Source organism: Pelodiscus sinensis, chromosome 2 (assembly GCF_052426305.1).
Source record: "Pelodiscus sinensis isolate ZL-2025 chromosome 2, ASM5242630v1, whole genome shotgun sequence".
NCBI lineage: Eukaryota > Metazoa > Chordata > Testudines > Trionychidae > Pelodiscus > Pelodiscus sinensis.
This window is the reverse complement of record NC_143053.1, coordinates 32,067,680-32,079,710: the sequence shown is the minus strand read 5'-3', so window position 1 is coordinate 32,079,710 and position 12,031 is coordinate 32,067,680. Positions and strand designations below refer to the sequence as shown.

The window sequence follows — 12,031 nt, the reverse complement described above, 5'->3', positions numbered from 1 at the left end:
TGTTATATTTGGCTGTAGTATTTACAGTGTTATGTCTGGCATTGCTCATGCTTTTTAAACCATGTCAACATTTTGTATAAAAATATGCAATATTGCTCTTCTCGCACAATGGGCAAATGTTCGAATTATAAAACGTTAAACATTTTTTGTGACTGTAATAGACATTAATAGGGCAGAAATCACTATAACTAATATGAGTCAACTCCTAAAACTCACAAGATATTTTATTCTAGCCAACATGTTTAATATTTTTAGCTAAGAAAATGCTATCTGAGCAATAAAACTTAAGAGGCAATGGTCTCAGAAAGTCCATCCTACGTGAAGAATTGTATTCTATTTTTCATATATTTATCTTACCATACTTGGAATACTTCTGGGCTGTGTCTAGACTGGCCAGTTTTCTCCAGAAAATCAGCCGCTTTTCTGGAAAAACTTGCCAGCTGTCTACAGTGGCCACTTGAATTTCCGCAAAAGCACTGACTTCCTACTGTAAGAAATCAGTGCTTTTTGTGGAAATACTATGCTGCTCCTGTTCGGGCAAAAGTCCCTTTTGCGCAAAACGTTTGCGCAAAAAGGCCAGTGTAGACAGCTGAGATTTGTTTTCTGCAAAAAAGCCCCGATCGCGAAAACGGCAATCGGGGCTTTTTTGTGTGTCTAGATTGGCCACAGATGCTTTTCCACAAAAAGTGCTTTTGCAGAAAAGCGTCCGTGCCAATCTAGATGCTCTGTTCCGAAAATGCTTTTAACGGAAAACTTTAAAAGCATTTCCGGAAAATCATGCCAGTCTAGACATAGCCCTGAAGAACACAGTTGCTAGCTGTGTTTCTATGTATGTCACACATGAGCACCGAACCAAGAATGAAGACAAAGCTGGGCCATACATATAAACCAGCTAGTGATAATTTTCAACATAATCTTTTTCATAAATATTATTTGAAGGGAATCAGAATTGGTCTACATATGAAGGGCATCATTAATCTCAAAAAGAAGATTTTCAAAAGCTCAAAGGGCAGTTGGATGCCAATGAGTGTTGAACTAGTTACTCCTGGGATGTGGCAGCACTTGCAGGTTTAAAGTGGTTTTCATCCTATAGAGTTGAGAGTTTTGTTCAATTGCTTTCGGTACCCCTCCTCCCCCCACACTATACAAATTGTTTCAATGTCATTGTGCGTACTCAACACTCAACAAATATCAATGGAAGTTGGGCACTTAATATACATATGTGTATTTGAAAAAAATCTGCCCCATAATTCAGGATTAAAAACATTGTCACAGCCAAAAATTACCTTGTGTACATCGTGTAGTGTAAAGAAGCTAAACTGAGTTCTCAAACTGAACTCCATCAAAAAGATTTTTTTTCTTGAAAGAATTGAATGACACACATATTAACCCTTACCTAACTCAAGAAAGTCCTTATTATTGCTGGGAAACAAACATACATGTCTCAGAGTTATGTTAGACCATATTTCCCATAACAGCAATGGAAATAGCTTTCGAACAACACGTACAAATTTGTTTAAACCAAGTTTAAACCAAGAAAAAAAAAGGTTTAAAGCAGACAAGTTGTTGAGTTCACAATTAAACTATGCAAATGAAGGCCAAGATCCCAATACACTTTACAAAAGGGATATACAAAATATACACTGGGATCATTTAATCCTCCATGTAGCCACATGGTAAATATTAGGCAACACTCAACAACTTGACATAAAAGTTAGGAGCAGAAAGTGAAAAATAACATATCCAACTGAAACTGCACAGTGAATTTAGAAAAACAGGCAGAATGTCAGTATACAAGTTGGAATCTGGCCAGAGCAGTTAATGCTTCTATTCTTGTGCAAAGTGCCACGAAAGGACCTCATGTGGACCTTGGGTTTATGTCTCACTTGAAAGTTAGCATTCACCTTCTACAAGCATGGTGGACCTCGATACTACATTGTTGCCTCATTTTCTGAACTCTAAAGGAGGAGTGCCACATACTTAGTGACAGCCCCATTTCAAGAAGCACAAAAGCTTTTTTTTAGTGGTTTGCTGACCTAATTCTGGTTAGGCTGTGAAATATGACAATCAAAAACACAAGGCAGTAGTGGGAACATTGTATACATTGACAGACTTCATGGCCAAGTTGTGTAACAGCCTGTCATAAGCATCTAGAGAATCGACATGAATACCCACAACTAGTAGATATTTGTGGAATTACTTGTGCCCATTTATTTAAAATATGCCAGTGTTTCCAAGCCCAAACACGCATATCTGAATCTTGTTACTGATCAGTGGACTGTGAAATCTCAAAACAATAACTAAATGTTGAAGTTTTTTTTTTAAATGGTGAATCTGTTTTATTAAAGTTGCAACATTCTAATGTTGGGACAAGTTTGGAGTGTGGGAGATTATTCACCTGAATGTGGGAACAAGGAGAGAGAGGACATGTCTGTCTTTAAAGAGGGAGAACAATATTATATACCAGTGATCCTAACTTTGGTATCTGTACAGGTACTGGAGCAAATGATTAAGCAAAATATTTGTAAGCATGTAGAGGAGAATATAATTTTAGTAATAACTAACATGAATTTGTCAAGAACAACTTATGCCAAACCTGCCTTATTTTCTTCCTTTACGGGTTTACTGGCCTAGTTGATAGAGGAGAGCTGAAAATGTGATTTATATTGATTTTAGTAAGGCTTTTGACATAGTCCCACATAATATTCTCATAAGCAAACTTGGTAAATTTGAATTACATGAAATTATTAAAAGGTGAATGCACAACTATTTGAAAAAATAGTTATTAAAGACACAATAGTTATTTAAGTTTGCTATCAATCTTGGGGAACATATCTAGTAGGGAACTGCTCAGATCAGTCCTGGGTCCAGTACAATATTTTTAATTCATGACTCTCGGATAATGATATAAAATTACAATGATAAATTTGTTGATGACATCAAGGGCACATCTAAAGAGCAGGGTGAAAGCTGAAATAAGCTACGCAACTTGTGCTATATCAATTGCGTAGCTTAAGTTGAAATAGCTTATTTCAGCTTTTGCTGCTGTCTACATAGCAGCAGGAAAGCCTGAGTTAGAACACTCTTCCCCTGAATTTTCTTACTCCTCATAAAATGAGGGTTACAGGAATCAGAGAAAGATGTCCTCCAGCTCAACGTTATTGTGACATTATGTTGAAATAACTGTTTGTAGTGTAGACACAGACTATGTTATTTCAGAAGAACATCAGTTATTCTGAAATAGCACTGCTGAGTAGACACAGCCCTAGATGGTAGGTGTTGCTAGCATTTTGATGAACAAGATTAAAATTCAAAATGACCTTGGCAAATAAGAGAATTGATCTGAAATCAACAAGATGAAATTCAGTAAAGTACAAAATACTACACTTAGGAAAATAAATTAAATGGACAAATACACAATGGGGGATAACTAGGTAGGCAGTAGGTTTATAATAGATCATAAAATGAATAAGACAACAACATGATACAGTTGCAAAAAGATACATCAGAAACTTACTTGAACATCTGTTCATATCTGGAGCTCGGAGGCCATAGTATCCTGATGGGCAGGAATGCAAGCATTCTCCATACTGCCTCATTCCTTCTCGTCGAAGAAAGAAAAACAATTTATGCTGGCATCTGATGCACCCATTATCCTTTGAGCAAGACAAACAGCCTTTGCAGATTGGGTTTGGTCCATAGTTAGCTGCAAAGTAAAACAATACATTTTAATAGTTTTGGGAATAGTTTTGCTGAAAAACACACACACAAATGTTGTTTATCTACTGCATCAATACTAGTAGTTTGGAAAGGATAAAACTTACAATTGTCTGAAGATTTTAACACATCTGCAATGGAAATGAAATATTTAATTTATACTGATTAAAAATACAATCTCCATTTTTATATTAGTGTGTGATGCTATTTGATAAACTTTCATTTCATTAATCTGGAGTGTATTATTTTACATACAACTGGAGAGCAAGAGAATTCAAATTAGTTGCAGTAGAGCAATTAAAATCATTGGATCACACTCTACATGCTCATGACAGCAGCAGCACACAGTAGAAGACTGGTATCCTGAAACAGACACACGCACACAGTTCTGCCTGCCGGATTTCTGTGAGTGTCATTTCCTCTTGAAATCTAGTTATAATGCCAAAGCATATTTTTTAAAGGACACTGATGCCAGAATTCTTAAGTGCATATAAATGACATGTGAAAAGGTTTCTATTGATTGAACAGGAGTAGTACAGATAATAGCAGTACAAGTTTTCCCCAATATCTGTTTTGCTTGAGGTGACCAACTCTTAGGGTACAAAGGTAGCATAGTTTCTATGTAGTCACTTCTTGGTCTCTCTGATGAAAATACCAACAATAGTTTCATTCATGGCCAACTGTGATGGATTTTTTAAATCATGAATATTTAAGAACATAAGAACAGCCACACTAGGTCAGAGCAAAAGTCCATCTAGGCCAGTATCCAAGGGTATGTCTAAACTACATGGCTCTGTTGACGGAGCCATGTAGATTAGTCAGGACGGCAAAAGGAAATGAAGCCACAATTTAAATAATTGCAGCTTCGTTTACATCAAAATGGCCGCCGCACTGTGCCGATCAGCTGATTGTCAGCTCAGCGTGGTAGTCTAGACAGGGATCTGCCAACCCCAGAACCCTTTGTCATGGTAAACGAGGCATAAAGGATCTGCCAACGAAGGTTTCTGGGGTCGGCAGATCCCCATCTAGACTACCGCGCTGAGTCGACAATCAGCTGATTGGCACATCGTGGCGGCCATTTTGATGTAAATGAAGCTGCGATTATTTAAATCGTGGCTTCATTTCCCTTTGCCGTCCTGACTAATCTACATGGCTCCATTAATGGACCCATGTAGTTTAGACATACCCCTATATTCCAACAGTGGCCAATGCCAGGTGCACCACTGGGAATGAAAAAAACAGGTCAACAACAAGGGAACCATCCCCTGTTGCCCATTCCCAGCTTCAGGGAGACAGAGGCTAGGGACACCATCCCTGCCCATTGTTGCTAATAGCCACTGATGCACTATCCTCCATTAATTTATCCAGTTCTTTATTGAATCTGTAGTAGTCTTGGCCTTCACAACATTCTCTGGCAAAGAGGTTGATTATGGATTTTGTGAAGAAGTACTTCCTCTTTTTTATTTTAAACCCACTGCCTATTATTTTCTTTTGATGACCCCTAGTTTTCCCCTTATGAGAAAGAGTAAATAACATTTCCTTATTCACATTTTCCTCACCTGTCATGGTTTCATAGACCTCTTTCATATTCCCCTCCAAGATGCCTCTTTCCAAACTGAAAGTCTCAATTTTATTAATCTCTCCGACTAAGGAAGCTGTTCCTTACCCTTAATCATTTTTGTTGTCCTTTCTCTGTATCTTTTCCAGTTCTAATATATTCATTTGAAATGGGGTAACAAGAATTGCACACAATATTTATGGATGTGGGCCTACTATATAGCAACTTTATTAAGTTTTCTGTCATGTTATCTGTCCCGTTGCTAATGCTTTTCTAACATTCTTTGAGGTTTTTTTTTTTTTTTTTTTTTTTTTTTTGACTGCTGCTGCTTATTGAATAGATCTTTTCAGAACAATATTTACCATGACTTTCAGATCTCATTCTTGACTGGTAACAGCTAATTTAGACACCATCATTTAATACGTATAGTTAGGATTATGTTTTTCAATATGCATTATTTTGCAACTTCATCTGCTATTTTACTGACCCAGTGTAACTCTGACAGGCGGAACCAAACCTGGAGCTTGGTGCATGAGCCTCTATAGCATGAGCTAAAAGCCAGCTGGCTCTCAGCTAAGGCAGTAGAGCAGACTCATTATTCTCTCTGCAAGTATTCTCAGTGTCACTAGCTAGGACAATACACTACACCCAGAAGGTGTGTAATTTACATTCACACAGTTTTGTAAAGTCCCTTTGTAAGTCTTTTTAATCTGCTTTGGATTTAACTATCTTGAGTAGTTTTGTACCATCTGTACATTTTGCCATCTCACTGTTACTACTTTTCCCTGATCATTTATAAATATGCTAGATGATTTACTCAGCATTGCTCAGGTCCTTAATTCAATTTTTGTGTTTTTTGGATAATAAAATAAATGTGTATACTTCATTTAAATCATTACTCTGGGGAGGGGCTGGAGATGAGTGGTTCAGTATGCAGGTTTCCTTGGAGAGAGAGGATTACACCAGTCCTCTCTCATCACAGCAGCTTCAGACCAGGTAAGAAGTATCTCTCCATGGCCGCTGCAGTTCTAGCTGGCATAGCCAGAGAAGGGGTACATATCCCTCAGCTTAGGCAGGTTCAGATTTGTCTGCCTCCTGCACTCCCCAGTCAGAGGGCATTTTCCCCTTGCTCCCTGCTGAAGGGAAACAGCTAGCAATGTTCCTATACAAATCAGGAGGGGGGAAACGTCAGCACCCATCCCTCTCCAGGTCTCACAATCAAACTCTTAATTTGCTTTAAGTTATAAGAAAAAGCTGTATACTGATTTGGTGGTCCTACCTCTTACTATTTTGGAAGAGTTCTTGAACAAACGGACAGAAGACACAGAGATTGATATATAGTAGATTGAATAGGACTGGTCCCAGTACGGACCCATGGGAGACACAATCATTGACCTCTCTTCATTCTGGAAACTGACCATTTATTCCTACCATGTCAAAGGCTTTCTGAAAAATCTAAGTTCCATACATCCACTGGATCCCCCTCATTGACATACTTGTTAACCCTTTCCAAGAACTGAGGAATGGTGAGGCATGGCTTCCGTTCATAAAAACCAAGTTGACTCTTCCTCAACAATTCACGTTCATCTATGTGTCTAATAATTCTATTCTTTCCTATAGTTTCCTATAGTTCTTATAGTTAGCCTGGTTACTAAGTTAAACTTACCAATCTGTAATTGCCTCTGGTGTCTTTTATAAAATTAGCATCACAATAACTATCCTCCCATCATCTGGTACAAAGGATGATTTAAATGATAGGTTACAAACCAGAGTTAATAGTTCTGCAATGTCGCATTTCAGTTCCTTCATAGTTCTTGGGTGAATGCCATCTAGTCTTGGTGACTTATTACTGTTTAATTTATCAACTTATTCCAAAGCCTCCTCTAATGACAACTCAATCTGGGACAGTTCCTCAGATTTTTTCACTTAAAAAAAAAAGGCTCAAGTTGAATAATCATCCTTCAGGGTATGTCTACACTAGCTCATTAGTTCGTAGGCAAATGAGGGCAACCAGAAGAGTAGGTAGGCAAATGAGGGCAACCAGAGTTACAAATGAAGCACGGGATTTAAATATCCCGGGCTTCATTTGCATGTTCCTGGGCGCTGCCATTTTTAAATCCCACTTAGTCCGAACTCCGTGCCCGCGGCTACATGCAGCACGGAGTAGGTAGTTCGAATTAGAGATCCGATTCCATGGGCACGGAGTTCGGACTAAGGGGGATTTAAAAATGGCGGCTCCCGGGAACATGCAAATGAAGCCCAGGATATTTAAATCCCAGGCTTCATTTGCAACTCTGGTTTCCCTCATTTGCCTACCTAGCTCGAACTAACGAGCTAGTATAGACATACCCTCACTGACCAATTTAAAGAACTGATTAAGTTTCTTCACAGTGACTTATTCCTCTTAAGTGGTTCTTTAGCATCTGTATCGTCCAATGGCTCACAGGTTGTTTAGCAGGCTCCCTGCTTCTGAAGTACTTTAGAAAAAGTTTGCTGTTACTGTATGAATTTTTGGCTAGCCATTTTTCAAATTATTTTTGACCTTCTAATTATTTCTCAGAGTGGGCTGAAACCAATTTATCTGCACATGGGCCAGCAAACAACTTTCAGAGAGTAACAATTCTAGGGCACTACCAACTGCTGTGTCTTCAACAGATTTATGTTCTTTTCTCTACAATAAAAATGACAATGCAATAAATCTTGTAATTCAGTTCCTGCCTTACTGCCAAAAGAAGGCATCATCTGACCAAGTGGATGTCTACGTCTTCTTGTTCTCAGTCTCCACTCCTTACACATATTAAAAGTGACTCTGAAAAGCCTTTATTTCACTATTCCTACCTCCATGCCTGCTTTCATCACTCTGCCTCTCTCCAGCTGCACAAAAAACACCACCCTCTGTCACATTATTTCCCATGCACTGATTCAACACAGCAGGTTAACAAAGGAAGGATGGCTTGAAAGGCTTCTGAAATGAGAATGTCATGAAAAGTCTGTTTTAAATATTAACTTGGCCACAGGACTTAACTGAAATTTGCCAGTTCAAAACTGACTTACTGAAAACAGAGAGAAACATTAGGCAAAAGAAGGAAAAGGTTTCTGGGGTGTTAAAAGTTTTTCACCACAGCAGACTGTGATGGCAAGTTGCCAGGAGCATGAGGGTTACATTAAATTGGCATATTTTTAAAAAACGAAATATACACATACAGCCATAATGTGCGCAGGTACTTCTATCCTATAAGAAGGATTAATAGGGGTTGTTCAGTAGTGGACCATTCAATGAAAAAAACCAACAGTCCTGGAACCGTGATGAATTTTACTCTCACCCTCTCACACCACATTCCTCCTTTCCTATCTTCTACCCTTCCCCACAACTTCTAAATAGCACCAGACAAAACCACAACACTCCACTTTGATGTTGTACCCAGAAGCAAGAAGGCAACAGGAAGAGGATTTGGTCATTTAACTAGGAGAGAAGGGGATCTAGTGGAAAGGAGAGAAGACAAAAAACCCCAAGACCTGGTTGGTTCCCTTTCAAGAGTGATTCTGGACTGGGCAAGTCAACTCTCTGTACTCCTATTTTCTCACTTCACAGGAATGCTGTAACGCTTAGTTCATTGGCAATTGTAAACTACATTGAGATCATCAGATGGGAGAGATGAACTGCTTGTTACCACCTAAATCAATAATGATCAAACTAGTCCATAAGCTTTTGGTGATCTATGAAGCATATGTAAGTCACACAGTGCCAAGTCTTCTCTTTGTTCTCAGCTTGTAAGCTATATCAAGATACAGGTTAAATCTTAAATATTTTCCTAACTTTTTCCCCTCCGCATAAGTTTTTGCTGCGGAGTTACACAACAGTAAATGGGAAGGGAAGCATTCTGCTAGGCACAGCAGAGAGCTTCTTAAGGAAGCTTTGATCTCTAATCCCTTTAGTATCCATTAACTGTTAACAAGGGGACAGAGCTACCCAAGAAGAAGAGAAGTTTAAAAAGCCAGGACCTAAGTTACCAGAAGAGAAAGTGACCAGGAGCAACTAACAGCTTTTTGCATATGAATTTTAGAAAAGTGTGAGATCCAGATAAATACTGAAAATGTTAATCAGGTATAAGACAAGACCCCAAAAAATGCAATAGAGTAAAAAGAATGCAGGCCGAAGTCCAGCATCAATGTGGGGTCTATCCAGTTTATAGCATTGAAAGAAGCATGTATGATTACACTACTTTCAGAGACAGAATCCCATCCCAGGCGACCAGAGTAACTAAACTGGAGGAGCGAAGGGGCACAGAGATAGATAGATAGATAGATAGATAGATAGATAGATAGATAGATAGATAGATAGATAGATAGATAGATAGATAGATAGATAGATAGATAATGTGCCTCTTTCTGTGTGTCTGTCTCCGAGTCCATTTGTTCAAGAACTCCCCCTAAATGGTAAGAGCTAGGACCACCAAATTAGGTATCCAGATTTCTCTAATCCTAACTTAAAACAAGGTCAGTGTTTGATTGTGCCAGGAAAACAGCATATGCCTGGAATTTGATTGCTTTCCACAACAAGGAAAAGGAGAGGAAGGATGTGATCCGCACAGTCACCACTGGGGGTGCAGGGGAAGGCTGTCCTACAGAGTCACCATTAGGGACAGCCTCACCACCAATGGAGAGGCCAGCTGGAGATGGAGTTCCACTATCTTGCCTGCCACTGCTAAGCGGCCTCCCCACCTCAAACCTGATTCCCCAACTTTTGCTCCCACCACTGTGCCTCCTGTCTGCAGCACTACTGAAGCTAGCCAGCCTGGCCACCCCCCATAGGACCCACTGGTGCCCAATTCCCCTCCCCCCCACCAGTACACCCAGTGGGGCCACTGTGGGCCATCCTGCACAAATTCCCCTTCTCCCCATCCCCTCAGCCAGATCAGGAGCGCTGGTGGGGGAAGTCTCTGCAGATACACACACACACCCCTTCTGCCTCCCGGGCCAGACCCCAGGGAACACTAGCAGGAGAGAGGCCTGCATAGCCCTGGCCCTGGGCCAGGTCCCTTCCCCAAACCCCCCTCCCCAACCCCAAAGCTGGGGCTGGCCTCCCTCCCCAAACTCCAGGCCAGTCCCTCTCCCCAAATCCTGGGCCATGACCTGCCCCCGTTCTATGGGCTAGAACCTCCCCCCCAAGCACTGAGTTGGCCCTTCCTCTGACTCTAGGACAGCCTGCATGGTTCCTCTCCTACCAGGCCAGACCCGAGCAATGTCAAGTAAGTCTGCTAGAATAGATAGATGGATAGATAGGAATTACTTTCAGTTCCATCTCTCAGTCCACAGCAGGGTACCCTCACACAGCAGTTTTCTCAGAAGTTCTCAAAGCTCTCACAGACAGGGAACTCAGCTGATTCGTGGGGGGAAGGGTGCCTCACTGAGCAAGCAGCTAAACGGAGCTAGCTGCCTGCTTCAATTGAGGCGCTTTGAGAGCCGGTAAAAAGGGAGATGAGACAATTAGTGGCTAGGGGATGGGGAGTGAGTGAACGAGTAAATAATTAATGAATTGGCTATGAGGAGTCAGAGGGGAGGAGCGTTTAGAGTGTTCCTCTGCAGGAGGAGAGAGAGGCAGAAATTCTGCACTCTCAAGCCTCCTGGGAAGGGGGAGATAAGGGGCTGACTGCATGGGGTAGGTTGGGGAAAGAGAAGGTGGGTGAGTGCTGGCATCTGTGCAGTAAGGTGGAAGCAGGGGGCAGTTTGCTTAGGTCAGTGTTTCTGGAAGTGTTCCGCGGAATCACTCTCAGAAACACATTAACTGGCCGCCCCAGTTTGTTTATTTACCAGCGCCAGCTTTCTGCGGCTCCTCTTGGCCGCAAAGGCCGAAACGGAGCCAATGGGAGCCATGAGGCTCCATGGCCACCGCAACGGTAAATAAACCGGGGCAGCCAATTAATATGTTTCTGAGAGTGATTCTGTGGAACACTTTCAGAAACACTGGTTTAGCGAGTCTGACTAGCTGCAATCCTCTCTGTCTGTCTGGGTTGGCGGGCAGGGGGAGGAGCAGGCTGCAAGGGAAGTGTATGTGCGCCAGGACATTTGCATGATTGCATTTCAAACAAAGTTTGCATAAAGTGTTAATGGCTTAAGATAAGAAAGAAAAAGATTTTTTTTAACAATGTTTTTGGAGTGTTGCAGAGATGTAAAACTCTGAACTCTATGATTTTTTTAAATCTGTGTTACTAAATAATACCATTATTATTGTATTGCATTGTATTGTATTGTATTGCATTAAGACCAGATTTTTGCTATTTGGTAGATTGCTGGCTCATATGAGTCAGAAATAGCAACTACTAGCTTGAACAGTTAGAAAGGTTGATACAGGAACTCCAAAGGTAGTGTTAATTTTTTAAATTTAATTTCATATTAAATATTATATGCATTGTCCCGTGTTAAATATCCCTTTTTTTAATATATTTTCTTCTGAACATATGGACTGTTTAAAATTGTGTGTGTGCTTTATTTGTATTGGTGGCCACACACACATACACACTACCTCAATATTGGTGGTGCACATAAGAAATTTCAACCCATCCAAAAGAAAATTCAACCCGCCCAAGGATATAAAATGTTAGAGGGAACACTGGTCCCCAGTCTGACAGCCCCTATGATGTTAGGGAGAATAAAAATCTGAGGGAAGGAGAACATCAAACAGGAGTGGAAGGATACCTCCTCCCAGATGATGTCATGGTATCATCTCATATTAAAGATATCAGGTAGAATCATAGG

The 12,031-nt window shown here is 40.5% G+C and overlaps 1 protein-coding gene across 3 annotated transcripts in view; it reads right to left on the bottom strand.

Moving 5' to 3' along the window:
- Nucleotides 1-12,031, bottom strand: part of RSPO2 (R-spondin 2) — a 184,035-nt gene that overhangs the window by 102,411 nt on the left and 69,593 nt on the right. For all 3 annotated transcript variants that reach the window (XM_075920218.2, XM_075920219.2, XM_075920220.2), the window contains exon 3: nt 3,518-3,706. In XM_075920218.2, the coding sequence (XP_075776333.1) occupies nt 3,518-3,706 (189 nt within the window). The remainder of the gene's footprint in view (nt 1-3,517; nt 3,707-12,031) is intronic.